The following is a 26746-nucleotide window of genomic DNA, read 5'->3' on the forward strand; positions in this document are numbered from 1 at the left end:
AGAGGGTGTATTTTTTTTTTAAACTGACTGAATATTACAAAAACCCTCAATGGCAATGTCACCCCAATCAGTCACACTGTTTATATCCAGGACAAAATGTGGTGGAAGTAGCTTTAGAGGAAAAAATCTCATTTCCCAAAGTTTGAGAGGAAATTAAAGTGCCCGGTTTAAGACTGGTTGGTGACATGAATTACATGAGGGAAGTCTGTCTGTACGTCAGCAAGACGTGTTTACACTGTTCTGCTACCGAATAAAATATTCAGATTTTATCGCTTTGCATATTGTTGATAAAACATGGAATTAGACATGCAGGCTGGACAGCAAGTCACATTTTAATGAGGAGATAAACAACTGATTCTGCTTCCTATGCAATCAGTGGAAGGCATGTCTGCACGGGTTTATCTGAAGAAATTAACCTTAGATGTTCACAACCATATTTTCAGCTCTGAGGTAACGCATTTTCACATTTTTGTCTCACAACTAAAACATGGACACGATATTTTCCCCCCCAATATCAATGTCTAATCTGACTTTTTCTAAATAAAAAGCGGCCCAAAGCATCTGTTTGGCCTCTGATTGTAGATCACATCAGAAAGACTTAATATCCCTTAACAGAACAATTAAAATACGAAAAGGTCAACGCGATTTAAACCCATGAGGTGATGTTCCAAACTGCAGCTTTTAACTGTCTCACCATCACAAACAGAGATTAACAAGAACCTAATTTAAATGCCAATAATTGCATACATTCTCATTAGAGTCTAAATCTATTTACACTGTTTCAGCTCCTCAGATAATGCAGTTTGTGTAACTTGGCAGGTCTATCGTCTGACCTGCAGTGACACTTCAGCTGAACTAAGATTTGCATGTGATTTAAGATGTGCCACTTGGGATTCTAGTTAAACATATATAGACACAAACGCCCTCATCAGCCATTCACCTACCTCCAGCTGTGCACACGAGTCGAGCTCGGCTCTCTTGGCCTCGGGCTCTCCAGAGGACGGTCCTCGGAGGGTCTGCAGGAAGAGCGCTGCCTTCCTCTTCCTCTCCGCCTGAAGCTGTTTCTCCTTGGACTCCTTAGATGCCTGGGCCAGCTTCTCCCTGGCTGCAGCAGCTAGACGGTCCTCCAGTTTCTGCTTGGCTGAGGGCAGAGAGATGAGAGGGTAAACACAGGAAGGACGGCTGGATTGTAGTCGTTGTCCCTTTCATTGTATTCACCACAGCCCGATATACCTCTACTAAACAGGGCTAAGACAGGAGTGGCTTCCTCTGAGTGAAAACACAGAAAAAGAGGCCACAAGTTTATTGAAAAGAAAAGGAGACAAGAGGAGGTGGAAAGATAGAGATGGAGAAGTGCAAACAGAAACAGGAGGGTGTGAAATAAATCACACAAAATGAAAAGTGAAATCACAAGCAAGTAGGATGAGATGATACCAGTCATTTTCCACTCTTACTGTCACATCTAACTAAGGTGATGTCTGCTTTTTTACCCGAGTTTCCAATTGCTGCGGATGAGAAAAGTTCCTGCTCTAACAGAAAAGACCAGACTAAGTCTCCGGTGATTCATGATTTCATGCAATTCAAGCTTTACTCAGAAAAGAGCGAAGTAGAAGGGAACATGTGGGTGAAGAAGAGAAGACCGACATCTGACTGACAATAGGAGTGGAAATTTTTATTTATTTTTTAACAAAAGGAAGGTTTGAGAGATGAGGAAAGGAGATGAAGTGACGGGCAGAGGATGGATAGGTGAGGAGAGCACAGAGAATGAGGCGATGCGCTGAGAGCAACAATATGAGCAAGACAAGACGGTGAGGTTTAAAGCAAATGCTGGCGGAAAACAAGCTGTTTTATGCAACCGCTGGGGTTACTGTTACTTCTTCAGGGTCTAAAATAGGCTGGCTGCCAAGGCAAATCATACTGGAGTACAGTGAACAACATCCGAGTGGAGCACAATCTGTCATGAACCCCAGACGGTGATACAGCTCACAGGCTCGTCCAGACGGCTGTATTTATAGACTGATTTTATTCAGGTGATCACGCAGTACAATCCTGCTTTACTTTACTGTCCAGTATGTCTATATAGTAAGCAGTATAAAATATATAGAATCTTGAATTTAATACAAAAAGTTCTGAAAAAAACAAACACTCAATTAACTGATTAGGCATAAAACAATTATTTACAACAATTTTGATAACAGAGTCGTTTTTTTCAGTCGTTTATCAAGAGAAAACACCAAACAATCTCCAAGTTCAACTGCTTTTCTATGTCTCATAACTGAATTTAATGACTACAGCCTGAGCAATTAGGCAGCTAATCAAAAACGTATATGGCAGATGAATTATTAAAATGACAGACGGATAATAAAAAGAATTAGATTTGATTACAATTAGGGGCAGCACAGAGAAGCTGAACTCAAACAGCTGCTTGTCGTCGTCGACGTTTCTGGCCACCTGGCAGATGCAAGTTCAACATTAACTCTGCTTTTAGCTCCATTTTTGGTTTCAGCCGGCTCCTGACGGAAACATCTGGCTCTTTCACTCACTATGGTCTGTGTGTCTGTCATTTGTGGCTAAGTGGGCGACGCACAGCAGGGTGTTAGAGCGTTACACACTGAAAGCAGATCCCCCCCCTGCGGCCCAAAGTGACTTTTAATGCATTTCCACCTGGTTTTAGAAATGGTTACATGTTGGAAAGACGGAGCCAGGAGTGTCACCATGCTGCCATTTCAGAGTAAATGTAGGTGAGGAAAAAAAACAACAAATAATGGGTTTGGTACAGATACAGACAGTGAGTGAAATAGCATGTAAAATGTTTTTGCCTGTTGTTTTTTTTCCTTTTGAAAATTCGCTTAGTGATAATGGCATCACAGTTTGTGCCAAATGATTTTGTATAACCGATTTTATTGAATACCAAACCTCCTGTGTTGTGTTGAACAAAAGGTTGAAATATTCGTAAAGCAAAACTGACCGGGTTCTGCTTAGTTGGAAAACGCCCTTGAGGGAATAATGACAATAAACCGCATAAAACCAAAACAATGAGCCTGAAGGTTTTTTGCAAAATTCCATGAAGCTCCAGAAATTTTCATCAGATTCTGCGGGAATTATTCCTATTTCAACTCTCTTTTTTAATTGCAATTTAATCGTGTTTAAAAAGAAACGCTCTCAACTATAATTGCTTAAAAGGCAAGCAAAATAAAAGCCAGTAAGCCTCACAATTATTACATGAACAGAGCATTTAAAACCATCTCTGAAGAGAATCTCCCCATCGAAGAGAGATGCTATTTTAGATCCTATATGGTATTTTAAGCCTTGCCACTGCCACAAACACATGCACATCCACTTGGAAACAATTCATGTACTTATCACTGGAAACCGCATTTAGTGTTTGTGGCTATTTTCCAGCCCATCAATACAGATTAGTGTTCCGCCGTCTGCCACGGATTCCCCTGCTATCTGATCAAGTTAGGCCCGCTGACTGACAGCCACTTTGCCTCACAGCAAAGCCAATTCAGTCAGCTTTTTATTAGGCCCTTCCAGCCTCTTTCTCTGGCCGCCTGTCAGCTCGGAGAGAGGCCATTACACTCCAAGACTGTTCCACTGAACCTAAACAGGACCTGTCACACCCCCTTTGATGCTGAAAAGTGGCGCATTTGTCTTTGACTGTCTGTCTGTCTATCTTTTCAGGCTCTATTTCACAGCTGTCTTTCTGGTCTACGGAAGATTATTACACTTTTGCTTTAACCTTCTGCAGTCTCATGAAATGCTGATATCCGAGCCTTTAAAGGCCTACGCTGTCTCCAGGACATTTGGCTGCACAACTGACAAGAGGACTGGCACCTCAATCATGTAAGTCTGACGAGCATGGAGGCAGACATTTCGGCGTACAGGCTCTGCTCATCAGAAGTCATTGGAGAAACCCCTCTCCAATCCATCGCACAGAAAAGAACTTTAAATTGCTAGAAATAAGAGCACACTCCCCCCGATACTGCTCGGTTATATTTCTTGCTCTTGGAATAAGTTATTTCCAAGCTTGAAAGGACTGGAAACAACTGCCAGCCAAACATCTACTTAGTTTACAGTACATAACACACTCCGTACCTCAAACATTTTATTAAAATAAAGCATCCGCATGACAAAGGGGGTCACTGAAGTAGATGTTTGTGATACAGACTTGACAGAACAGCGATATATTAAGAAGATATATTGTTCTTGGTCATTTGCTGCTTTAAGGCTTGAGAATTATGTCATTTTATCTTTCATACAGGTGGCTTTGAAAGGCAGACGCCTCTATAAGTGATCATAATCAGCAGCATTCATCAGACATACGGTGCCTCTTCCATGAGATGACAATACAAAAAAATTTGACTTTTTACAACTCCAATACAGAAGCCCCATGTGTCTGGTTAATGAGGCAGATCAAACAGATTATTGATGGATCCAATTACTTTGGCAACCGCTGGTTGTCCCTTTTTGTTTGACAGAGAAGTGGAAATATATTTTTTGGAATATCACTGTACATTTTTGCTGCTGCTTTGTGATCATCCGAACGGCTTAAAGCTGCCCAATTTTAAGTCTAAGGGATACCAGCTGGAGATTTTGCAGGATGTAAAAATATAAAAGGTTCCAATAAAACTACTTTAAAAGCATCAGCTTCCAGTTAAAAATTGCTTTGAAATCAATATCCGGTGACATAAAAATGTGCGAACATTTCTGGAGTAGTGGCTCTATCTTAGAAAATAAAATGCAGAACATGCATTTCACAAAAATCTATTTGCTTCCCTCATTTCTTTACACAGGAGGTTTCTGCAAAATGTACTATTCATTGTTATAAAATGTGTTTTTTGTATGTCTGAAGCAGATAAATATCCCTGTATAGTCGTACTTATTTTTCTTAATGTAAAGCTACTGAGGCATTGCTTTGGTTTAGGGAGACTGAGGAGAGCCGGGGCGTAGCATTCCATTTCCACGACCAAACAAAAGCCAGCGAGACAAAAATAGGGAGAATACATCTCCATTACACTGTTGGGGGAGATATATGATGTTGTTTACTGTACCACATTGCTTGTCCCCTACTGCAGGCTACACTGTTGAGGGAATTTATAATTCAGACTTAGCAGATTTATTCATCTCCTCTCTTTGCCATTTCTTTTTCCACCACGCCTCCCAGAAAGCGGCCGGCTGCCAGGAGGCGTGACAGAGACGTCTTATAAGCACCTGCACTTATTTACTTACACTGCAACTGAAAATTCAGTTTTGGCAGATTGGTATTAAATCACCACGGAGCTGAAGTGCTTTTCCAAACATCCTCTCAACGGCGCCGGCTGAATGCAGCAGACCTCTTTAACATAATTAATTAAGTGATGATGCTCAGAATGAAAAGGTGTTTGTTTTCTGTGCTGTTTGGTGTAATATTCTTTGAGTACGATTTGCTGAAAGTGAATGATCATGTAATCCCAGCAAATGCTATTTGAATTGATGAGTGGCACACGTGTGTGAAGTACTTAATGCTGAATATTCTAATAACCACCGATGCTTTGATTGCATTGAATGTGTGTGTGAGGGGAAAGAAGGCATACAAACTGTGAGATGATGGCTACAGGGCTAATGAGAGAACACAGCTTTGATGCTTTCTAGGGGATGAGATATGGATTGCTCAATACATAATGGAGTATACTTAAGGTATTATAACTTTTAATATATATTGGATTCATACCAATACATATAAGCACATTATGCATGAAACCTGTCACAAAACAATGAGGGTAAAATGGGAAGTAAAAATCTGAACATGTCTGGGCATGTTCTCTGTAAAAGATGACCTAATGTAAACTTACTGTGCATGTCTTCTGGAAAGTGATCTAGGGGTAGGGCTGGGCAAAAAATAAAATCTCGATTTTTTTAATCATCTTGGACGATTCCGATTTTAACTGATTTTTGTTGTTTCTTTGCGGTCTGTTTGCTATGGCTAGTGCTAGCCATGCCGCTCTCCCGTAGCTGCAGCACTCTTCCCATTCTTTAGGATGCCTCTGCTGGAGGTGCTGAAAGATGTTAGTTGTGCTGCTACTCTTCGTTTTCACAGTACTTTTGCAAACCTTGCACATGACTGTAGTTTGCTCTGTGTCAGTCTTGTCAAAGCCGAAACACTTCCATATAATCGATGTAACATGAGGCCCTTTTCTCGCGACCAACTCTTCGTCTGCTGTTCTGTCCGCCATGACGGGGGTGTGAGTGTTTTGGTGGAAGGAGATGAGAGGCGGAAGCAAACTCCAGTGCACAAGTCGTGAAAGGCAGAAGAAGAATCTGTATTGCTATATATTTAAGCTCGCCTCGATTTTACGATTTGGCAAATTTTCAAATCTCCAGGTTTTAAAAATGCGAATTAATCGAATTAATTCGATTTATCGCCCAGCCCTATCTAGGGGTGAAAATATGATAACCTGATCCAACCAATAGATTCAGAAAAGCAAAACGGTGTCTGTCAAAACTGTCACTCTCATCACATGTCCTATAGGCGCCGAAAAATGACCAACGCTCACAGCATAAGAGACAGTGCACAGCTCATTATCTTTAGCTTTTCTTGGTGTTAATCACCATTAAAAACTACTACTGGGTTTTTTGTGGACAACAAATCCTGCTGCCCTTGAATGTTGACTTCTCTCTGTGATTTTTTTCAAGATCCTTAACATCCGAACACTGTCAAGTCTTAGACTCTGGCAGTTGTTTTGGAACTTGGACTCCACTCCATCACTAGTAACAGCTACATGCAAGGAGCAACAGCACCGAAAGCAGCACAGGATGCATCTGTTTTACTGTCTTCTTAAAGGTTAACTATGTTACCTTGTTTTGCCTCCAACTCCTCCAGACTGAGGGACGGTCTTTTCTCTTCTGGTGCGCTGACTGGAGGAGGCTCCTTATCAACCAGCTCAGCTCCACCAATCACAGCCTCCAGGCCCTCCTCATCCAACAACTTCAAGCAGAAAAATACCATGATTTATTGTTAGATGCAAGTTTTCTATCCCCAGACATAAAGCATGTGCAACAAATAAACAAAGCCGTACGGAACCTTGTCCTCGTCCGAGTCATCATCCAGTCGCACTCTGTTCTTTTCCAGTGGCAGCATGTCATTTTCTTTTGCCTTGATGGCAAAACAGATGGGGGCAAAAGAGGCTGTAATGGCACAGAGACAGAAGGACATTCAGAACAGGTAGACAGCCTTCCTATGCCTGACAGGCTCAGAGGCAAACGAAAACTGCAGGAGAGGTATGTGGAAAAGTTCAAGACAAGGTAGAAAGTAGAGGCCAGAGGGAAAGATCAGGATGGGGATGGACAGATAACAGATGGAAGAACAGGACAGAGAAACAGCGACAAAAAGAAACTGAAGAAAAAGTTTATAAGACAAGGAATGAAGAGACATTCAGGCTCGACAATAAGACGAATACGAGTCGTTTCTTTTTCCATGATGAAATATCTCTGCTCCAGACGGAAGAGACAGCGTGCCCCACTCCCTGAAGAAATAACCTTAATATAAGACCTTGATCCTTATTGTGGAAGGCTGAAGAGTTTACTTGTGTACTACTGCGACTAGTTATTAGCTTCCCCCGGCCTGCTCCGAGATCTGTCGCATCCCAACAGTCTGTGTGAATGCACGGCTTCATTTGCATATATGTGCATGTTTATGGCTCCCGCCAGCGTAGTGGTAAGCAGACTCTTTCATCTTTGCAGAGACATTTCTGGCCTGATATCGCCAAATGAAATTGCCAGCATAAATACCAACAGACTCGTAGGCGGCTGTGCATAAACACCGACATATGAGACATACTCATATTGAGTAAATACGCTCATGCATACTCACACGCGCTTCACCCAAAGGCTTTGCATCTCATTTGACGGAAGAATGAACTTCAGAAAAGAAAGTGCAAGTAGCCACGTGTTCTGTGCGTTTGTTTTCTGTCCCCTACCTTTTGTCAGCCTGGAGTCCTTGGACTTGTCTGAGTCGAGCTTATCGCAGTCATCTACACTCTGCATTAAGAAAAGCAGAATAGGAAGAGAGAAGAGGGAGAGGTTAGCTTTTATGTGTGGCTAAAATGCTAAAAGGTGAACTAATGATATGTTGTAAAAGCCTCAGGATTTCTATATACCATCTAAACTTGATTTTTATTTTATTTTTTTTACAGTGAATCTATATTATGGGTAAAACTGTAGAAGTCTGACGAGAGACAGATGGTGCTGAAAATGAGATTTCACGGAAATCTGCATGCCTTCACTTTTACATGATGTACTTTTACGGTGAGTTGGACGTATAGTGGGGGGTATGTGGAAAAGTTGGTGGAAAGAAAGTTTTCTAGAGGCACCGAGAAGAGCCGGCTGTCTATTTCCTGTCGAAAAGCCACCCTAATTTAACTGGGCTGTTGAAAGAACACCTTTTAGTTTTTGTATGGTGTCAGCGGGTCGTCGCTTTAAAATATTGGTGATGAATGGATGTGAAATGTTTGAATGAGTCACTCTTTTGCATTTGTTTCAAATGAAATCTATAACCCTCGCATTTAATTAATGCAATTATTCATCTGCAGGGATCCATCTACAGTTAAAGTTAAATGTGTCCCTGCTGTGCCGTGCTAAAGCGAGTGTTTCTGTAGAAGAAGCAATAGCAGCTGTGGAGAACATTACGCTTCTGGTCTAATGTTCTCCTCTTTAGATTTCTATAGAGGAAGCAGGAAACCATTAACAAAAGCCTTGGTCTGATGAGCTGAACTTTTTTGTATTCTTTCTTTAAAAAAACAGCACAGAAGTGGAAAATATCAGTCACACCGTGGAAGTGATCTTCTTGTGTCCACAACACATTTTTTCCTTCACACATGAAAATCTCCTGCTGAGCGCTCACTGGACTATGACTGACTCCAGAATGAGAGGGAAGGAACAGTGGATCCAAGGGTGAGGGTGCTATCCACACAACTCATGTTTGTTTGAAAAATTATGGAAATAAATTAAATAATCAGCAGTACAAACCCTCTAATTTGACAATGCACTATTTTTTTTCTACTCCGGTGTATAATCAGCAGCTAATTTGTGTTTTTTTTTTCACCTCATTTTTCCATTAATTTTTTGACTGCACTCATCACAACATGACCTTCTGTATTGTAAACTGCGATGAACACGGTCTTTATTCAGCAGAAAGCAGCAGGTTTGTGGACTTTTAAATAAACATTTATCTGCTCCTTTTAAAAACTGAATGTTTGTCTGTTACAAATGTTTAAAACCCAAATGAACTCTGGTTTTTGTGGCTTTACAAAGCAACAAAACATGGACAAAACGACACAAATGAGACAAAAAAATTACACCAATGACACAAGACAAAAAAAAAAAAAAGACAAAAGTGAATAACAAAACAACAAAAAACTAGACGACACATACGAAACAAAAAACACAGAACGACAAATAAAGCAAAACATAAAATGGCAGAAATAGGACAAAAAACACGAGCGAAGGAAACAAAATGACAAACACGAGACAAATGCCAGAAAAGACAAAAAACAACAAAAACAAAAAAATTACAAAAACAAGACACAAAAAACAAAAGCACGATGAGCAATACAGTATTTTATGATCAAATAACTTGTCATGGTCAGGATTCTTTTTTAAATGTATAGTTTTACAAATTTACAGCTTGTTAATGCTAATGCTAATGTCTTCTCTGGAATTTTTACACTTTATAAAGTCGTCCCATGGGCCGGATTGGACCCTCTGGAGGGCCGGTTTTGGCCCGCGGGCCGCATGTTTGACACCCCTGCAGTAGAAGAAAGACGCCTAAATACATAAAAACATGTAGTGAATTATCATTTTATATCATTATCAAAATGATTCTTTTTTCCCTAAATTGTCAAGCATATATCTGTATTTGATCGATTCACTTCACTTTTATTTTTTTTGCTCGCTTCTCTTTTCATTCCCGTTTACTCGTCTGAAAGTATAATTAGTCACTTGCATAGCTTTCTAATATCCCACTGTATGTTCTGTTACTCTTCACATCAACAAAATATTGCCACAAAGGCCTTTAAACGGGCTTGTGTGCACAGGCCAGATAACCGGCGAACCCTCTGTGGTATTACCTGTGGCAGAAGTGCTCTTAGCCGCCATCCCAAATATAAACTACTGAGGAATGAGATGGAAAAGCGGTGATGAAGCTGGTGCCACAGGAGGGAAAAAACACTAACCTCATGAGACAGTATGTTTGAAGAACGCTTCAAAGGCAGCTTCCTAGTATTCAGCTGTAATTGAACAGTGCTTTCAACAGTCAAAGCGCTTTACCAACACCCCTGAGAATAGAACTCCTAAAAAAACCTCAAAAATCAAAGCTCACAGGAGAAGAGGCAGGACCAAACACATTCTGAACCATTCTAGGAAGGCTTCATTTGGAAAAATCTGATTGTTCTCACACTTAGGCCTTTCCTTTAGCCTTTACAATCCTTCGACACATCGACTCAAATACGCCGTCTCAACACAGGACAGATTAGAGGGTGAGAAGCTTCGCTGGTAGGAAATCAGAAGCTTTGCAGACTTATGCACTCAAGGAAAGTGGATAGATTTCACAAGGATTAAAAAAATGTTTGCTACAAGTGAAACATGTTTGTAAAGCTCCAAATCTCAATAGTTTCACGTAGCCTGTATCTGACCTCCGCCCAACTGAATTACACTGCTGTGCCAAGAATTTTTTTTGTTTTGCTTCCCAGATTATAAAAAAACAACAACTTTAAACCGAAGAAATGATACATTTTTAGCTGAATTCAAATAGAAACCCAACAGCACACAATGTAATTGTTATATTTTGTTCATAAAAAGTGCCACATTTTGTAAACAGATACAAACACTTGGGGGATGAAAGCTGCTGTGCCCAGATTCAACCCAACAGGTGGAAATCAGCATTCATGCTATAACCTGGCATAATGCAGCTCTCCCTTCAGGGTTAATGTCTATTTGTGCAATGTCCCATGGATCAAATAAATAAAAGAAAGATAGAAAAGAACTGTGGACATGTCAGCTTGTCTCTCTGATACATTACTCTCGCAAATTTGACTTCGTAATAGAGAATCATTTATCTTTGAATGGATGAAAGACAATCTTTCTATTCACATCTTAGCTAGAAACATACAATCAAAGAAACACAGAAGCTTCTAAGTGCCACCAGTAAACATTATTTCATTCTTTTCTGAACGATTCCAGAAGTGGAGCAAAATTTCAAAAGTGCAATTTTAGTTAAAAGTTCGATCACATTAGATCAGGGGTGTCAAACATGCGTCCCACGGGCCAGATTGGACCCTCTGGCAGGCCGATTTTGGAAAGTAGAAGACAGAGAAGGAAGAGACAGAAGACATGAACTGCAGATTGGAAATTTGTTAAAACAACAAATTTAAAATAATTTCTAGACCATGACAAGTTGTTTTGATCATAGAGGAAAATACTAGATTGTTCATTGTTCTTTGGCATTTTTTGACTCATTTTTGTAATATTTTGTCTCGTTTTTGTTGTATTTTTGTCTCATTTTTGTAATATTTCGTCTCGTTTCTGGCTTTTTTTGTCTGACTTACATCGTTTGTCTCATGTTTGCGGTTTTATATTTTGAGGATTTTTGTCTCCTTTGTGTTTTTTGTCTTATTGTTGTCATTTTGTGCTTCACTTTATTTGTTATTTAGAGCATCGTTTTTGTCATTTTCTGTTTTTTCCGGTCTTGCTTGTGTTGTTTGTCTATTTTTTGTCATTTTGTTTCTCCTTTTTGTCCTTTTGTGTCTCATTTTTGGAATATTTTGTTGTTTTTGTCTGACTTGTGTCGTTTTAATCATAAAGTAAACTACACTATATCATTCAGTCCCAGATGACTAAATGTTGTGTTTCTTTGTAGACACTCTGTGATCTGGAAGTTGTAATGTGGAAATGATAAACTGAGGATTAATGTTGTTGAAATGGAATTTATTTTTCTTCAGAAATTTCAGGTTGTTCACAATATTTTGTAAAAAGATAACTCCTTAAATATGAACATTTTTGCAGTAAAACAAAGGAAAAATGTGGAGTTGTGATTATTTATTGGTTATTATGTTGTGATTTTACTGGTCTAGCCCACTGGAGATGAACTTTAGCTGAATGTGGAACCTGAACTAAGATGAGTTTGACTCCCCTGAATCAGATCCAGCATTTCTGCATAAATCTGTGAGTTCTCATTCACCTGATGAGAAGAACTGTTTTGGACTATTTACAAATGACTCTATGTCATCTGTCTTCTTGAAAGTGGAGCACTCTGAAGATTTTTTAACATTTTGTTTCACAAAAACAATAAAAAGCGGCTTACTATAGCAGATTTTCTCCCTTTTTCATCAACTATTAAACTATAAATAATAGCACAGACGTCGAGCAGCAATATCTGCATCCCATTAGCCACAGCACAAATCACTAACACAAGACAGATTTCTTGATTGAAAAACCAAGCTGCTGCTTGTCGGAGCAGCCGGAGCTGCGTCATAATGGGCCACACTTCTCTGCACTCTGACAAGCTAATGGATTTGATTCATCTGAAGACAAATCACTCCTCAGAAAACCTGCTCACTTCTTGATTTTTCCTTTTCTCGCTCTAATGCAAAGCACACTCAAAAATCTCGAATATATGCAACATAAATAATATATACATGTGTATGCCTATCTATCCTTCCATCAAGCCGTTTCACTGCTCAAATTACATAAAGCTCGCTTGTCTGAGAGGAATAATAGCTTGGCAGGGATCTGACTCACGAACAGATGAGCGCGCAGCAGAGACCTGAAAAACCCTCGAGCTCAGGCACACAGTCAAGACCGTTATTACTAAACCAGCCACTTGGTTTCAAGAACATTTCAATGATGACAACTGCATCATTTCAAAATGCTGTGACTTTAACCCTTTAAGCTTCAGTCAATTCCAGCCGTTTTCAGTACAAAAAATCGCTAATATTCTATTTTTAAATAAAAAAAATTACGAAAAATACGGGGAATATTGGACGGGCATCGCGAGGTGCTTTTCCTTGAAAACGACCGATTCGGGGATTTTATACCGACTTCAGGACATGTTTTGGACAAAATAGTTTACTGGCTTGTGTCATCTGATGTAAAAGGTTGGATTATGGCCGTTTTTTGTGGAATCTTTTTTTTTGTGTATAATAATGAACCCGGAAATGTGAGTCGTGCTGTGTGCGTTGAAGCCGTGTATAGAGAACGGATGGATGAATATTTGTTTTTGTCGGACAAATGTGTTTTTCTCACCCGCTGTGGTAATCGCATCTGAAAGTGGTTTATACCGGCGGATTCATGAGAATCTAAGCTTTCCATCGGTGTATAGTGTTTGTATAAGCGCGTTTGCGGCCGTCGGACATTCTTGAAATTCCTATGCAAATTAGTAGGTGTACCGCCGGCGGTACACTGAAGCTTAAAGGGTTAAAGTAATTCTTGAAACATGGGGGACATTACAGGGAACAGGTGAAACTAATTTAGCGACAAAACCGGCCCTCTAGGGTTCAGTCCGACCCTCACAGTGTAAAAATTAGAGGAGACATTAACTGCAAATTGTACATTTGCAAAACTATACATTTAAAATAACTTCTGGTCCATGGAAAGCTGTTTTGATCAGAAAGTAAAATATTAGATTGTTCATTGTTCTTTTGTCATTTTTGGAATATTTTGTCTCTTTTTTTTGTCTGTTTTTATCTGACTTTTATTGTCTGTCATGTTTTTATTGCTTTGTTTCTGGTTTTTGTCATTTGTGTTTCCTTTTTGTTTCATTTGTGTTTTTTGTCTCCTTTTTGTCATTTTATCTTTTGCTTTGTTCATTATTTTATGTATCATTTTTGTCGTTTTGTTTCACGGTTTTGTCTCGTCTGTCCACATTTTTGTTGCTTTGTAACTTTTTAGTCATTTTTTTTGTTTCCTGTTGTTTGTCTCACTTTTTGTCATTCTGTTTCACATTTTTTTGTTTGTGTCATTTTTGGAATATTCTGTCTAGTTTTTTTGTTTGTTTTTATCTGACTTTTATTGTCTGTCATGTTTTTGTTGCTTTATTTCTAGTTTGTCATTTGTGTTTCCTTTTTGTCATTTTATCTTTTGCTTTATTCATTATTTTATGTATCATTTTTGTCGTTTTGTTTCACGGTTTTGTCTCGTCTGTCCACATTTTTGTCGCTTTGTAACTTTTTTGTCTAATTTTTTGTCATTTTTTAATTTTGTTTCCTGTTTGTCTCACTTTTTGTCATTCTGTTTCTCATTTTTGCTGTTTGAGTGTCATTTTTCTAATATTTTGTCTTTTTTTGTTATTTTTTGTCTTGTTTAAATTAAAATATTAGATTGTTCAGTTCCAGAGACCTGTGGCTAAATGTTTTGTTCCTTTGTCGATAAACCGTGATCTGGAAAGTTGTAATGTGTAAATGATAAACCAACGCACAATGTTGTTCAAATTTAACTCATTTTTCTTCAGAAATTTCAGGTTGTTTATGATGTTCTGTAGAAAGATAATTCCTTCAATGTGAACATTTTCAGAATATACTTTTTTTCCACGAAAACAAAGAAATATTTGTAGTTGTCGAGGTTTTTATCTTATTATTTACCGTCCCGCTTGAGATCAAACTGGGTTGAATGTGGAACCTGAACTAAGATGAGTTTGACAGCCCTGAGTCAGAGTATTTCTGTTTTCTATGAAGATGGGTGGATGTACCATTTAATATAACTACTGACATGTTATTCTCACCCTTCAACTCAGTATTTTAGGCCAGGATAAATTACATTTTAGCACGGCAGGTCCAAACGTCCCACCAACACAAAGCAGCTCATTTCAAGGTTGACTGTAAGTGTGGGGGATGATTACACAACCTTTTCATATTCTAACTTTTTCTGGCTGCAAATACTGTAAAGCAGAATAGATGAAGGGAAGAACGGATATAACGAAATTAAAAAAAAAAAAAGAAGCTGGATGCAAATTGCATGCAGGGTGTCAAGAAAGTGAACCTGAAATGAAGCCGTTGTCCAGAGCAGACTTCATAATCCACCATGAACTGAGCAGGAGCTTTAAGCTTTTCTCACATTCCCATAACTTCAACATCACTGAAGATCTGCAGGCAGATTTTAAACATGCCGTGCGTGCGAGACAGCCTAAATAACAGCATAAAGCTTGAACTGATCTGCAAAGAACAGTGAAAATTCCTGAATCAAGAACAGAAAACCTCAGTTGACTATAAAGAAGCTGAAAGTATTTCTGCAGGAGAGCTAGGGTGAGCTCAATATTAAATATTTGATTTCAAATCCTACAGAGTACATGTATAATATCTGCCAGCACAAGAAATACACACTTGTTGCTTTTCCAACAGCTATTATGCATGAAAAGCACCGTTTGCTACCCGTTAATGTCATCAGCTCTGCATGCAATTATCAGTGTTTGGGTCTAAATGAGAAAAATGAAGGTAAATCTAATTATATTGACCTTTTTGTGTGAATTTTTTCTTGCAAAACTGCTCCTATCCAGTGTCCATGGGAGCAACGCTGCACATGAGCTCCATGAGACACTGGTGAGTTATGTGGGTGTTTGAATTATTTATGAATCTGTAGCAGCTTCTATGGAAATGATAAAACTCTGGCTTTACCGAGGATCCTTGTTTACTACACCTAATTTTCATTGCTATGTGTTTAGTGTAGACTATCCGACACATTCCATCATCCAAAATACGAGTTTGATTGAAGGCGACACAATGGGGACAGGAACGTAAAGTGGATTGAGAACAGATTGAGAAAAGCACACAGACACATGCACTGTGTGAAGCGTGTAATACCTCGAGCAAGCCTTTTCCTTCCTTCTGCATGAAGTAATTCTTCTTAAACTCGTAATAGGTGTTGTACTGATGCCAAGACTGCAGAAAGTCAAACCTAGAGTGGACAGAATGAAGAACACACACTGTATAAGACGAGAGGCGAGCGCTCATAAAAGACGAGGCAGAGGATGATGAAGAGGCTCAGCGGTATCTGAAGGCAAAGTTACCGATAAGAGTCTCTAAAACCCCAGACCTGATTGGAATGGCGGATATATTTCTGGTTCGAACGCTTACCGAGGATCATTCTTGGCGCGGACGCTGGCCTCGAACTTCAGGCCGTTCCTCGCTACATACTCAGCCAGCTTGTCTATGACCGGCTGGATGTCAGGCGGTGGAGGAATGATGGCTGGTGCTGCTGTTGTGGAAACTTGAGCTTCGGCTTTTGAGCTGTTTGGAGGAGAAAGTTAAGATGTGGAGAGAATTAAATACAGTCTCACCTTTTAAAACTGTGTCCTTTGTTCATTCTTGTGTCTAATTACACTATGGAATAATTGAATTAAAAATAATTCCCCCTACCCCGTGCTGTGAGAACACACGGTCAAAGCAAAGAAAACACCACTAATTAAGCTTCTTAGTTTAACAGTAAAAAGCTTGATCCAGGCTCCCTATCATTATGCTTGATCAAGGTTCTTGAGGATATTGCAATTAAGAACCCATTAAATCATATTCATGCTAATTAATTTCTGATAAAGCAAAATTCAATTATGTTTTAGCCTGCATGAAAGCTATCACCCAGCATTGTACAGGGATGTCCATTACACCGTACCTGGTGTCTGGTGGAGCCGCTGGAGCAGCAGGGCTGGTGATCTGAGCTGGAGCTGGAGCTGGTGATGCCATTGTGACGTTGTCGGCAGGTGTAGCTGCAGTCGCCACTTGGGGCAAAGCCTCAGACGAAGCAGGAGGCGCCATGACAGCGGAGGGCATATTGTTGTAGTATGAAGTGGCATCGATACCAGGGGGAGGTGGGGCTAAGCAGAAAGATCCATCTGGAAGCATGTAGTACCCGTAGTACATCGCTGTGGAATGCAAAGAAAATCCTCATGTTAAACACCTCAAAGAAATGATTAAATTGTTCCCGATAAAAGGCGAGCAGTGCTGCTAATTCCAGTGGGACATATGAATAAATATACAGCTTTCTGTTAGTAGTTGGGATCCTTGGATGAAACTGTTCTGCTCTGTACATAAATAAATGGATGAATAGGTCTGCTTTTGAATATGGACACAAACTGCACAATATGGTGTAACACACTGTCAAAAGGCTGCAATAAATAATAGCTTTAAAAAGCATCCCAAGCTTCAGGTAAGACGGCCACAGTCATTGAACTCTGTGCCTTAAAGTGTTGGTGTTACTCTTGTTTTCATCCAAACGAATTAATTGTTCAAATTTTAAGGTTTTGGTTCGGTGGGTTAAAAGATTATTTACTAATTCATAGACTCCTGCATCATTCAGTCATTCTATTTGAACCTCGGTAAGGAACATAAACAGGTCAGGGAGAAGTCGTCTGCCACTGGAAATGGAAACTGTCAAAGCGGGCCTGTTTAGTGAGCCTATAAATAACAGAAATGCCACATTTGTGCTCAGCCACTGTCTTCAAATTACATCTATAGAGTTGGAAAAAATGGGAAAGCTGGACAATGATGCAAACCTTTAAGACCACAGTCACTTTCCAAGAACATGTGGAGGTAATGAGCTGACCCCATGTTCTGTCTCTTGTGATATAAATAGCAGATTTTTTTTTTTTCTGTACATATGTGATGGCTAAGCCCACACAGCTTCATCTATAGGTAAAAAGTGCCCGCTCTCACCTCACCATTTAGTTAATTTCATTTACACAGGTTATTTTCATTTGCAGTCAGCCACACCCCAGACAACTCATTTCACTTAAGTACACAGCACACATTTATTGGTTAATTTGTCATTTATTTCTGGCCCCACACTGTATGTATGAAGTGCACACATTTATGCAGTGTGGGGCTGGTCAAAACTGTGTTTTAATTTGTATTAATCACCGTTTCTTCTTTTGAGTGACCGTGCTGGTGGGAGTTCCCTGGGGCTGAGAAGAAAGGCGAGGCCGAGGGTGGAGGACATTTATGACCAGGCGTAAACTAACCGTGACGTCCCCCGTTGGTTTCAACGCCGAGAAAATGAAGCCCGGATTTTGCTACTTCCTGGTCGCCTTTTTGGATTTTTTGGAGCCAGTGACGTAAAAAGCGTCATCAAACAGGCTGGACCAGAGAGCAACTAGGGGCAGGATTGGCTGAGGACTCTCTTATCCCGCCCACATTTTACCGCAGAGGCTTCTGTTGCTGTCTATCAAGTATAGCCACGCCCCCTGGCACCGCCAACTTTAAAGATTTATTTAAAATTCAGCATTGATTTATTTTAAGATCAGCCACCTGATCTCTCATTTTGACCATGAAAACTAACGGGGAAAAAATCCTGAGCTGTAGAACATCAGTCTATCAAATTTTATTTTTTCCAAAACTGAATTGGGGTCGATGGAGAAAAAGCTTTTTGGAGCCAACCCTAGTGGACGGCGTGATATTGCAAGTTTTTGACACTTCCGGGTTGGCTTCAATTCTGGAGCCAGATGCTACGTCCATTATATATACAGTCTATGCTCATGACCTGGTGTCTGCTCACTGGGCCATACCAAGACCAGCCATTTTGGAGGGGGGATTTAGATTCGATAAGTTTCTTTTGTATTAGTTCTAGTTAATGTCTATTGTGTTTTTCCCCTTTTGTATTATTTGGTTTGGCCAAGCCACTATATATGTCCCCTTGTGTCTCATTGTGTGAGGTCTGTTTTGTTTGGTTAACATTTAGTTTGTTGCTGTTTTGAGTTAGGTTCTAGTTCTGTTGACCTCTTTTATAGGCCTAAATTTATGTTCGTTGCCTTGCTGGTATGGCCCTGACAACCATAGACTGTATATATAATGGACGTAGCATCTGGCTCCAGAATTGAAGCCAACCCGGAAGTGTCAAAAACTTGCAATATCACGCCGTCCACTAGGGTTGGTTCCAAAAAGCTTTTTCTCCATAGACCCCAATTCATTTTTGGAGAAAATAAAATTTGATAGACTGATTTTCTACAGCTCAGGATTTTTTTCCCGTTAGTTTTCATGGTCAAAATGAGAGATCAGGTGGCCGATCTTAAAATAAATCAATGCTGAATTTTAAATAAATCGTTAAAGTTGGTGGAGCCAGGGGGCGTGGCTATACTTGATAGACAGCAACAGAAGCCTCTGCGGTAAAATGTGGGCGGGATAAGAGAGTCCTCAGCCAATCCTGCCCCTAGTTGCTCTCTGGTGCAGTCTGTTTGATGACGCTTTTTACGTCACTGGCTCCAAAAAATCCAAAAAGGCGACCAGGAAGTAGCAAAATCCGGGCTTCATTTTCTCGGCGTTGAAACCAACGGTTGACGTCACGGTTAGTTTACGCCTGCTGACAACATACTAGTATAAAATGTGCTTATTTACATGTAAAAAAAAAATCAGCAATTGCAAGGCCTTGCTATTAGATTTCCTATTATGAAGACCAGTTTACACTGTGTCTAAGGATGGAGGCAAAAGAAAAGCGGCTCTGCTCGAGCGGCATGTCATTGTGGTTAAAGGGGTCAGACCTAGGAGTTAAATGGTGCAGCAGTGTTCACTATATGGCAGTGATCATCCTTTAGGTGCTAAAGCTTTCTTAGCGCAGTGATTGTTCAATGTATTCTGCTGTCCTGTTCTTCGTCGAGCCTCGTTTTTATGTCTATTTCACCAATAAATTTAATCAGCAGGAGGACAAAAATATAAATCAACATGTGACCTTTGTCGAAGAAAGGTTATCTTTCTTATCATTGGGTTTATATTACAAAGACCATTTATTAAAAGTGGAGAATGGAAAGAGGAGGGGGACAATATGGGGGCCAAAATAAATGGTGAGTGTCAAAAGTGGAGACAGTGTGATATTAACGCATTAGTCACTGAACTGGTTGACTTAAATGACACATCCAATTTTTCCCCAGTCAGGAAAATGGAAAGCCAAAGCAGAGGCGTACATTTACAAACCTGTCATGTGATACAAGATAAAGCTTTAAGATGTGTAAGTGGAAGGCCAAAAAGTAGATTTAGTGCAAACAGATATATAGATATGGTATGTTTTTGCTTCTTCTGTACACACTAGTGCAACATTTGCAAAGTTACATGCAAATGTGATTCAGCCACTTTATTAATTCCCCACTGTGGGATTAAAAAGACTTACTGTATTGTATTTAACTGACTTTCATTTTGAAGCTAGCTGGGGTTTTTTGTTTTTGCTTCATCTGGTCTTACCGTTAAGTCTTTACGCCTATTAGGGTCAAAAGAAATGATTATATAAACTAATTAAGGCTGGCTATGCAGCACAAAAGAGCCAGTGGAGCAACTTAGCTCCAAAGCCCTGCATTGAGTGTCATAGGTGACCAAACAAAAATATCCCAAAGACAAAGACAAGCCTTTCCTCCAGGACCAAGAAAAGCCGAGCTACATGGGTGGGCAAATTAATAGGCCCCCGTTCCGAACAGCACTGAGCAACTAGGCCATCCACAACCAATTAAAAAACATCAACAGCCTTATTTCAGTAGCAAACATCAGGTCAAAGGACAGCCTTTACAAGTGGGATGGATAAATTCTGCTTGGGACACGGGGCGGCTGGAGGCCAAAGATCGCAGCTTTGATTAATAAACAACAGAAGAAGACGAGCACATGTGTGGTTTCATTTTGTTGTACTTCACCAATAACACAAGAAAACTCTATGGTTTGATTTCCCTCTTTATCCAATGTTCCGCAAAAAAGCGACTTGGAGATTTTAACATTTTATGCTACACTTTCAACTTTTTATGTTGAAAGCATTTATTACTATTTCAGGGCCTTGTATGAGTCAAGCCTCATGTATATTCTGATACATTCATTTCATTTAATGTGGGCATTTGTCAGAACTTGTAAGAGTGTGACTCTCGAGAGGGACTACATTGGGTACACTTCAGTGTTTTAAAGGACCCTGGTCTAATCCCCATGAATTAGAATCACTACTGATGAGTTACCATTTCAGACACACAAAACCGAGAAGAACTCTAAGCTGTCACTTTAATGTTACATTTCTAGCATAATGAATCTACTCTGTAATGTGTTTTGCTCTGATCCCCATACCAGCACTGCAGTATTTGTAGCTCAAGTTACCAAACCTGTGTTCGGCTCTGCCAGGCCTGAATGAAATTTCTGACCTGACTCGGTACCCAGGATGTGTGTGGATCGATCTTTGCGCTGGTTGAGGTCAGGCCTTCTGTTTTTCAGGACTTGTGGGCTGCCCTGGAGAATCTCTAAACTCAATATTACTCATCTGCTAAGGCACTGAAAGTCCCTTCACATTAATTATGGACTGTGGTCAGCATCCGCAGTGAGGAATTGTGTTGACAGTTATAAGTAGTAGAACGCTCTGAGCAATAAATAGTTTAATACCTGTACGACAAAAGAGGCAGGCTTTGAATATCTTTAACAAATCAAAGCATTTTTGTGCTCAAATAACAGCCTGTTTATGGTTAAATCCACTCTAAATTGGTTACCTAGTTGCAGAAAATACTCCAGAAGAAGAAAAGCATTAAGTAAGATGAGAGATTTCTTGAACTGCATAGCAGCTACTAGCACAGACAACACGATAAACAACTCCTGCAGCCTAATCTATTATCAGTATTACAGTAAATTAACCACCAGTCAAGGCTTGTGTCTTAGTTTTCTTCCTGAGAAGGGTCATGTAGTAACAGTGTAATGAATCAGGAAGGCCAAACCAGAAAGTGAACATGGCCATCTGTGTGTTAGTTTCCAAAAGTCTAAGTTTTAAAGAGAAAACAAGTCTGCAGTGTGTCCAAAGGTTTCAGTTTTAGGGGTTCTAAAACTCTGGAGTAAAGCAAGCATAGCAAAAGTTAAACTCAAAATGAAAAGTACAGATGGAAGCACAGAAACTGGCCCAACATGTGTCAGGTGCGTTGTGTTTTTCTCCCTCCAAAAATAAAATAAAATCTACACTCACGGTCGGCAGAGTATTGCGCTGGTGCACTGGCCGGAGCTTCCTCTGGCTTGGCTGCTACCGTTGCGGTGCCATTTCTTTCCTGTTGGGCTTTTCGTACAAGAGCTGCCAGAGGATGATCTGGGTCCATTACCTTAAGCGGCTGCAAAAGAACAAGGCCAGTTTGGTGAAAATAATACATCACACAATTAGGGGAGTATTTGTAAAGCGACGCTTAAGCAACTGAGATCACACTGTTGGTGAATTAGAAGAGACAAGGCATTTTAGTGTAATAGTAAGTGCATATACCGAATATTCAAAGCGCTCTAAAGTCAGAAAGCATGAAATCAGTATTAGTTTTCATTTGAAAACTGTGTAATACTGAAGCATTGCTCTGCAGGAAATGTGTACAATCCTCAGTGCTGCAGAACTGAAGAGTTAACCCCATAAAACACGACAGGAGAGGAAATTTCTCTTGATGGCAGACAAAAACGCCTCTCACTAGAAGGAGGTCGTTATTTTTCTTTAGAGACATGCTTCCATTGTGGCGGCTCAGAGGCTAATGACTGTCCTGACAGGCCGCACGAAAGCAGGAACGAAAAGCTGCAACATAAAGCCAGGGGAACAGAACAGAACCGTTGTGTATCACAAGACTGCACTAAAGAGATGTAAAAATAATTTCAGATGGCAGACAGTGGGCATCTACAGGCTCAAATTACAGCATATCTACACAGTATTAGAATTAAAAGGATATATTAAACCAGTTTCAAAATCAGTCCGACATGACTCAGGCAGAAATAGGTAATGTGAAGCAGTATTTACATCATGACTGGTCATTCACATCATGCCACTGCTGCAAATAACATGAGCTTATTAAACAGTAATTGGTAATTTACCAACATGAGCTGACTACCTCCACAGCTACTTGGGATGGGTACTGAATCTCAGAACTAAACAGGCTCCTGGATTAAATTATTGAATACTGGAGGATCAATAAGCTCCATAAAGACCAGTTCTGCTGTCGGTACTGGAGAAATTAAGAAAATAGATTTCCTATTTATTGCTGCTACAGAAACATCATCGTGCAAATTTTATCTCATCGACTGAGTTTTCATTTCGTCTAAAATACATTTTCGCCATTCCGAATCCAGATGTGTGAGGGGCGGGGCTAGACAGAAAGAAAGAAAGACGGACAGATGCTGCTCTTGGCGACTATGACAATGTGTATATACGTTTTACTGCAGTCTGTTTGGACAATGCTCTTTGCCACGTGACCTACAGGTCTTCTGCATGTAAGACCAGCAACACAATCAGTCTGTCGAAACATCCGGCAAAAAACAGGCAGAGAAATGGACAATTAGACAGCTCATAGTTCATCTCTTGTTAATCTGGGAATGTTCTGTATGCAAACAGCCTGGAGCCCACACAATCTATTGAATAAATTATACCAACACGGGTTAATGATTACAAGTAACCATTAGCCAGCTGATTGTTTAGCGATGAGCGTGCTCATCTGTTAAATCTGTAATGGTTAGAGAAACTTTGCTCAGAGCCAGGGGAGATTTGTTGATTTGGGGGCTCCAGGCAAACATGTCTTGCGGAACTTTCGTCCTTTCTCGAACCATATATCCGGTTTAAGAATAGCCACATTTCTGAAGCAACACTATGAATACAGTGCAGTAAAAATATTCTCAAAGAGAAAGTCCTGTCTAGAATTATTTACAAGCGACAAGTGAAAGAAAGGACACTTCAAAAACAAAAAGACAGAATGAAGTAATGTTAATTCTGTTTCCGTTAAATACCAGATGAAAGAGCAGTATCTGTATGAGTAGTAGTACTGTTAACATCCTAATAACACCCATCCCTGTTAGCTATTATAATCAAAATTACTGTGGATTTTAATCGCTGGATATCCAGCGCTGTTGTTGGTGGTCACAACAATCGTACTAAAACAACCATCATCCATCATGTGAGCAATGAAAACAACGGAGTAAGAAATGTAGCTAGCTTTCTGGTGTTTTCTCCCACTACAAGAGGTAAAAACACTGTGATACCACTTGGTCTTGTTGTTTTTAGACATTTAAATGCAGAAATATCACATATATCTTTAAGGATTAGATCGGGTTCTTCTCAAGTTACAGAAGCCGTTTGTGTTCCTTTGGACCAGCAGAAACATGCATGTAAACAGGACTGTAATACAATCTGTTAATACTACCTTCACCAGCTCCTCCAGGCGAGAGCTCTTTTTAGGGGCAAAAAGGCTGGGATGGAGGTAGCTGCCGTCTCCATCGTCGTCGGAATCATCAGACTGAGATTCTACGACAAAAGATCAAAAAGAAAATGCCACATTTGTATGTACAAAAGTGTTGCCATTACAACTGATGCCAGCAGTTAATTTGTTACAATGTTATCCTGTGCTGTTTGTCCGTGAAATACAGAAGCATCCGACACAGTACATGGCACATCTTGATTCTGCAGATTTTATGTCTACATTAATGCAGAGCAGCTGTGGAATCATTGAACGCTCGCTCTAACTCACCCTGAGACTGCTCCTGCTTGCTGGTGGAGGCGAGCTTGTATCGACCTTCCTTCATGGCCCGCAGGATGTGTTTGTAATAAGGGTTCAGGTAATGGTCGAAACGGAGAAAGTCAAACTGGGAGTTGCCGGCCTGCTTAGCTTTCAGCACGATCTCAAACTGAGCCCCCTGCTGACACACGAAGTTGGCCGTCCTCTCGATGATGTTGTGGGTCTTGATGGTCGCCGGCTACAAAAAGCAAAGACGAGAAATGGACACAGATATATTAAATTGTTCATATTTAAAGCAGACACTGACTGTACAATTGTTTTCTTAGTCTATTACTGGGGTGTCCAACATGCAGCCCATGGGCCAAAATCGGCCCTCCAGAAGGTCTGTTTCGGCCCTCAAAGTGTAAAAATTACAGAGATGACAATAACTACAGATTGCAAAACTATAAATTTAAAGTAATTTCTAGAACATGACAAGTTGTTTTGATCATAAAGTAAAATACTAGATTATTTATGTTGTGTCTTGTTTTTGTCCGACTCCTGTCGTTTGTCTCATCTTTTTGTCGTTGTGCGTTTCCTTTTTGTCTCACTTGTGTGTTTTGTCTTATTTTTGTGAATTCCTGTTTGCTGTATTCATTGTTTTGTGCACTGTTTTTGTTGTTGTGTTTTTTTTTGTCTCACTTGTGTCATTAGTCTCATTATTTTGTCACTTTCACTGTTTTGTCTAACTTTTACTTTCGTACCATTTGCCCTACTTTTGTTAGTTGTGTATCATTTTTGTAATTTTTTGTCTGACTTTTGACATTTGTCTCATGTTTTTGTCGTGTTTCCATTTTGTCTTGCTTGTGTTTTTTTCTATTTGTCATTTTGTTCCTTTTTCTGTCATTTTTTAATATTAGTAAAACTGTACTTAATTATCTTAAGAAATTTCAGGTTGTTCATAATGTTTTCTAAAACGATAATTCCTTAAATGTGAACATTTTGAGAACATACTTTTTTGTACTAAAACAAAGGAAAATTTTGGACACTGTTGAGTTCACTGGTCTGGCCCACTGAAGCTTAATTTGGCCCCTGAACTACAGTGAGTTTGACAGCCTCGGTCTATGAAAATACACTTGTTTTTACATTTGCAAAACAGAAAATGTTTCCTGTTGAAATGCTTTTGAAGCTCAAGCTAAAACAGGTGAAGCATGAGCATCGGTTCCACAGATGAGACAGAGCCAACATTAAGATGCAATGCACAGTATGAACGGCTTATTCATGCCAAGGACACAAGCCATTTTGTCTCGAAAGGGGTTTCATGCCGAGCACTCTTATTCTCATCGTGATGGCATTAATTCTGAATGGGGTGGAAATCAGTGGAACACGGAACGGTCCATTATTCATTCATTATTGTTCGACTTGTGTGCTTTCAATGATTAATCATTATCATTACCTAGAGAGTGCAGAGAAGTGCAGCAGTCTTCAGCAGAACACACACATCTCATCACCATGAAAGTCATAATAAATACTAGCTTGGCTAAAAAAAAAAAGATGCCAGTGACCAGCAACAACTGACCATTATCACGTTTTAAGCTGCCAAAGACTTTCTGATATACAAGAGCCCTTCTTACTTCCATTTAGGAACTTTAAAATTAGGGGAGGAAAGAGTGAAATACTTATTTTATGTTTGTGATGTATGCAAGCAAAGCATCCTCTCCTAAATGCATAACTCAGTGCTGCTGGAAGAATACCCATACAGTCAGTATGGAAAGTATTCAGACCCCTTGAAATTTTTCACTCTCTGTGTCATTGCAGCCATTTGCCAAAATCAAAAAAGTTCATTTTATTTCTCATTAATGTACACTCAGCACTCCATCTTGACAGAAAAAAACAGAAATGTAGAAATTTTTGCAAATTTATTAAAAAAGAAAAACTGAAATCCTCTCCTAAATGCATGACTCAGTGCTGCTGGAAGAATACCCATAAAAATATCAGCACATTGAAAGTATGAGGTACAATTTACATTATATTTATGTACAGAAAAATCACCTGAATCATCTCATAAGTTCCAATCTGATTTGAGATCTCTGTTGCACATCACCACAGACTACCTACGGCATATTAAAATTCCATTTCCACAGTCTTACTTGAATAAAAATATTATTGCTATTAAGCTGCTACAGCACTAGAGACCACATTTCACTCGTAAATATTTGCTTCTTAGTAATTTGATGGTCTACAATAGTTAGAATCTTGCAAGGACCTCAGACAGAAGTATTTCCCTGCTCTCTCCTGATGCAGGAAAATCCAATAAGCTTTAAAAATTAATAATGACAAATGAAGATG

At 39.6% G+C, this 26746-nt stretch overlaps 1 protein-coding gene across 2 annotated transcripts in view; it reads right to left on the bottom strand.

The window, feature by feature from the left end:
• The window catches only part of sfswap (splicing factor SWAP), a 64283-nt gene that overhangs the window by 26238 nt on the left and 11299 nt on the right, over positions 1 to 26746 (bottom strand). For both annotated transcript variants that reach the window (XM_022208628.2, XM_022208629.2), the window contains exons 5-14: positions 24431 to 24656; positions 24107 to 24207; positions 21916 to 22054; positions 16633 to 16882; positions 16101 to 16253; positions 15828 to 15921; positions 7959 to 8019; positions 7064 to 7167; positions 6838 to 6967; positions 945 to 1141 (exon numbers count right to left, since the gene is read on the bottom strand). In XM_022208628.2, the coding sequence (XP_022064320.2) occupies positions 945 to 1141; positions 6838 to 6967; positions 7064 to 7167; positions 7959 to 8019; positions 15828 to 15921; positions 16101 to 16253; positions 16633 to 16882; positions 21916 to 22054; positions 24107 to 24207; positions 24431 to 24656 (1455 nt within the window). The remainder of the gene's footprint in view (positions 1 to 944; positions 1142 to 6837; positions 6968 to 7063; positions 7168 to 7958; positions 8020 to 15827; positions 15922 to 16100; positions 16254 to 16632; positions 16883 to 21915; positions 22055 to 24106; positions 24208 to 24430; positions 24657 to 26746) is intronic.

This window comes from Acanthochromis polyacanthus, chromosome 18 (genome assembly GCF_021347895.1).
Source record: "Acanthochromis polyacanthus isolate Apoly-LR-REF ecotype Palm Island chromosome 18, KAUST_Apoly_ChrSc, whole genome shotgun sequence".
Classification (NCBI taxonomy): Eukaryota; Metazoa; Chordata; class Actinopteri; family Pomacentridae; genus Acanthochromis; species Acanthochromis polyacanthus.